Source organism: Mus caroli, chromosome 5, assembly GCF_900094665.2.
Source record: "Mus caroli chromosome 5, CAROLI_EIJ_v1.1, whole genome shotgun sequence".
NCBI lineage: Eukaryota > Metazoa > Chordata > Mammalia > Rodentia > Muridae > Mus > Mus caroli.
The window spans coordinates 473,288-477,637 of NC_034574.1; the positions used below are offsets into that span (position 1 = coordinate 473,288).

The 4,350-nt window shown below is 40.3% G+C and overlaps 1 protein-coding gene across 3 annotated transcripts in view; it reads right to left on the reverse strand.

The window, feature by feature from the left end:
* Window positions 1–4,350, reverse strand: part of Ankib1 (ankyrin repeat and IBR domain containing 1) — a 102,047-nt gene that overhangs the window by 50,441 nt on the left and 47,256 nt on the right. For all 3 annotated transcript variants that reach the window (XM_021162020.2, XM_021162019.2, XM_029477841.1), the window contains exon 5: window positions 617–734. In XM_021162020.2, the coding sequence (XP_021017679.1) occupies window positions 617–734 (118 nt within the window). The remainder of the gene's footprint in view (window positions 1–616; window positions 735–4,350) is intronic.

The following is a 4,350-nucleotide window of genomic DNA, read 5'->3' on the forward strand; positions in this document are numbered from 1 at the left end:
CCTCTGCCTCCCGAGTGCTGGGATTAAAGGCGTGCGCCACCACGCCCGGCTCCCAAAAACAATACTTTTAATTCCAGCACTGAGGAAGTGGAGGTGGAGGCATGGGGAACCAATGAGTTTGAGGCCAGCTTGGTCTATAGAGTGAGTTCTAGGACAGCCAGGGCTACAAAGAGAAACCATGTCTCAAGAAACCAAAATAAATGAAAGAATTAAAAAAATACCTCAAAGTGAATAAATAAAAATTAACAAAACGCCTGATACGAGATAGTATATTGCATATTTTATGGTAAGAAACAGCTTTTGAGTAAATATAATTGATAAGACATTTTAATTGAGCCACTACAATCTGACATGTGAATGACTGCAGCAAAAACTACTCAGTAGCCTAATGTAAAAACAAACAAAGAAATGTCTAATTTCTTCTTGATTTACAGCCACTGCATGCATCAAATACAAAGTATTGGATGATAAATGACTGTTAATGCAACATGTGCACAGAAATTACGTAGGCTCATACTGAAAGACCTTGTACATTAAGACACAGATATAGCTACATTTAACTGTGAAGTTTAAAAGGCATGGTGTTACCGGAGGCATTTGACATTTTTCTCATTACCGTGAGCTCGAAGCAGTGCTTCAGCAGTAAACAGAGGGGCCTGGAGCATGTCTGCAGTCTCCACAATAAGCATATCTTTTAACCTACGAAGATCCTGGGGCCTTAGTCCTTCATATGGCTTTGGAAAGAAGAAAAACAAAGTTAAATTGGCTACTATATTCTTACAGAAATAAATATGGCTACTACTTAACATCCCAGGTTGTATGCAGAGGTGAGAGGACTCTTTGGCTCCACTATCTTGGGTTCAAGTCTATCCTTGCACCCATCCACTTTAGGTCAGAAAGCAGCTGCAGCTGTGTGCATGCTTTGTCATCCTCAAAATCAAAGTACTATCATGGAAGCCCACTGTACTCTATAGCACCGCAATGCTGGGTAATATATAAAAAGCTATAGAAATAAGGATGGAACCACTAAGCAGTAATCATTATTATAATTCTCATGCACTTTTTATCTACTCTATTTTTGATGTGAGTCAGTTGCATGTATGGTCACTTTGGCACAGTTTCAGTAACTAAACAACTGAATAATAACCAATTTATACTAGTAAATATAGAACTAAAGATCACACTTAAAATTTTTTTTATTAGGTATTTTCTTCATTTACATTTCCAATGCTATCCCAAAAGTCCCCCATACCCTACCCCCGACTCCCCTACCCATCCACTCCCATTTCTTGGCCCTGGCGTTCCTGTACTGAGGCAGATAAAGTTTGCACGACCAATGGAAAGCAGCAGAATTTTCTAAATATGTAGGAGGGGGGAAAACCCTCTACAAATGCGCTAACCCACTGAGGATGCCCTCTGACAGCGTCCACCAGTCTTCAGAGAGCTCTGGGGGTACGAGGGACCTCATCTACTACAGCTCATTTGTAAGTATTTTACAATTTGAAATGGTTTCTAACTGTTTCTTTTGAGTTTTCAAAGATATCATGACAATCATTTCATCAGTTCTTATGGAACACATGAGCAGGACTGTTCTCAAAGGTAATGTCGGAGTTGATAGGATTCATTTTCTGATCTCCTAAATGTCCTCTAGCAGAGTCACATAAAAGACAAGGAATGCTAATGACAGAAACACTGACGGAACTCAACCACATGAAGGTCTACCAAGATTTAATAAAACGTCTATTATTTTAATCATACAGAAAAATATGACAATCCATAAATGGAAAGTTATAAACATTAAAAAAGGTACAAATTTTTTACCTATTAACTTAGCCAAGGTTAGGAAAACAAGGTAACACTTAATGCTGGTAAAGTTTTAGAGAGCAGCTCTTCAGATTCACTAGGTTAAAACAAAAAAATCTACATCGAACTTAACACCTTGGTGTCACAAGCTTTCCTTCAGAAAATTCATCTCTTATCCTACTGTAAGAACCTCTTCCACTGTAAACTTGGGTAACCTGCAGTATTACTTAGAAAAGAGAATACATGCAACTAGCTCATACATGTATTAACAGACTTACACGATACTTACATGTCTCAACACTCATCACTCATTTAAAATGATTCTCCCGAGTGTGTAAAAATTCACAAGCATTAAGAATGAAAACTTCAAATAAAATATGTAGTATCATCACATCAGCACAAAAAGTATGCAAAGGGCAAATATTAAGGCAGTACTGTAAAATGCTGAGGACTACTTAAAAGCAGCAGAATGAGAAACTTTACAAATAAAACTCCCAATTTGTCCTACCTACAAATGTGCAAGGAAAAAGATGGAGCAGAGACTGAGGGAATAGGGAATGGCCCAACATGGGACCCATTCCATGGGAGAGAGACAGCCCCTGACACTATTAATGATACTTTGCTATGTTTGCAGACAGGAGCCTAGCAAGACTGTCTTGTGAGGGGCTCCACCCAGCAGACGATAGAAACAGATCCAGAGACCTACAGCCAAATATCAGGTGGAGCACAAGGAGTCTTGTACAAGAGAGGGGAAGGACTGAGTGAGCTGGAAAGGGGGACTACCTAGATGGGCCTCAGTGGGAGAGAATATGCCTAGTTCTGCTGAGATTTGATGTCCCAAGGTTGGGTGGTAACCAAGGGGGGGTTCCCCTTCTCTGAGGAGGAGGAGGAGGAGGAATGGGAGGAGGGATTTGCAAGGGTAGGAGAGGGAGGAGAGAAGGGGGGCTGTGATCACGATATAAAATGAATAAAAATTATTGAAAAGATAAAAAATGAAAATCTGCCTCCCCCAGATGTTAGGAGATACAAACAGTGGCCATGTGCACAGTCTGCAGAGCTCTTCTCATTACAAATGGAGAAGCAAACTTATGTGAAACATTTTCCATCACATGCCATAAACATCCTACTTCATTTGTGTATGTTTTTGTGGCTATCCCATACTGTGATTATATGAAATTAACCACAAAGTTATAAAAATTAACCCAGGTTCCAAATAGGGATATCATTTAATAAACACTGTAATTTAATCCTAATTATCATTAGAAAATTATCAAAAGCTTGTTGTTAAGCTAATTATAAAGCAAACTTTCCCCTGTAGAACACAATAAATCCCTTCATAGCTAATCTGCAGAATGTGTTTGAGAGATTTCATACAACCTGTGACACATTTTCTTAAACCCATGTTCCAACTTTGGCCACACACTCCTAGGGATCCACCCTGCCTCAGCAACAGAAGGACTCTCGGGATCCCCAGTGGTAGGAACTGTGTATTTCCTGCATTTGTTCCCTAAAAGTTCTCTTTCAGATTAGTTATCTTTCTACCTCCTTCATGTGAAGTCAACTAAAGTAGAGAGGAAATAGCAAATTTAATTACAACAGTTAAACAAATATTTAGTAAAAAACTCTTTCTTGCAATTCTGACAACATACAGAGTATGTGGATTTCCAATATTTAAGAGAAATATAAAGTGGCCTGTATACATTAAACTTATAAATACTTCAGATTTATATTCAAGTGGAAGAGTTCTTGAAGGGCAAAGGCACACTGCCTTCATGTCTTAGTCAGGGTTTCTATTCCTGCACAAACATCATGACCAAGAAGCAAGTTGGGGAGGAAAGGGTTTATTCGGTTTACACTTCCATACTTCTGTGNATCACCAAAGGAAGTCAGGACTGGAACTCAAGCAGGAGCTGATGCAGAGGCCATGGAGGGATGTTCTGTACTGGCTTGCCTCCCCTGGCTTGCTCAGCCTGCTCTCTTATAGAACCCAAGACTGCCAGTCCAGAGATGGTCCCACCCACAAGGGGCATTTCCTCAACTGAAGCTCCTTTTTCTGTGATAACTCCAGCTGTGTCAAGTTGACACAAAACTAGCCACTACAATTGACCCCTTGTCAATTTGACACACAAACACATCACTAGTAAGCCCTACATTCTTATTCATCCCCAAGGTCTAAATAACTTTATTTATTTACTTATTTATTTATTTTATTGGGTATTTATTTCATTTACATTTCCAATGTTATCCCAAAATCCCCCCACACGCTCCCCCACCAACTCCCCCACACACCTACTCCCACTTCTTGGCTCTGGCGTTCCCCTGTACTGAGGCATATAAAATTTGCAAGACCAATGGGGCCTTTCTTTCCACTGATGGCCGACTAAGCCATCTTCTGATTCATATGCAGCTACAGACACAAGCTGGGGGGGGGGGCGGGGGGGAGGGAGTACTGGTTCTTCCACCTATAGGATTGCAGATCCCTTTAGCTCCTTGGGTACTTTCTCTAGCTCCTCCATTGGGGGCCCTGTGATCCATCCAATAGCTGAC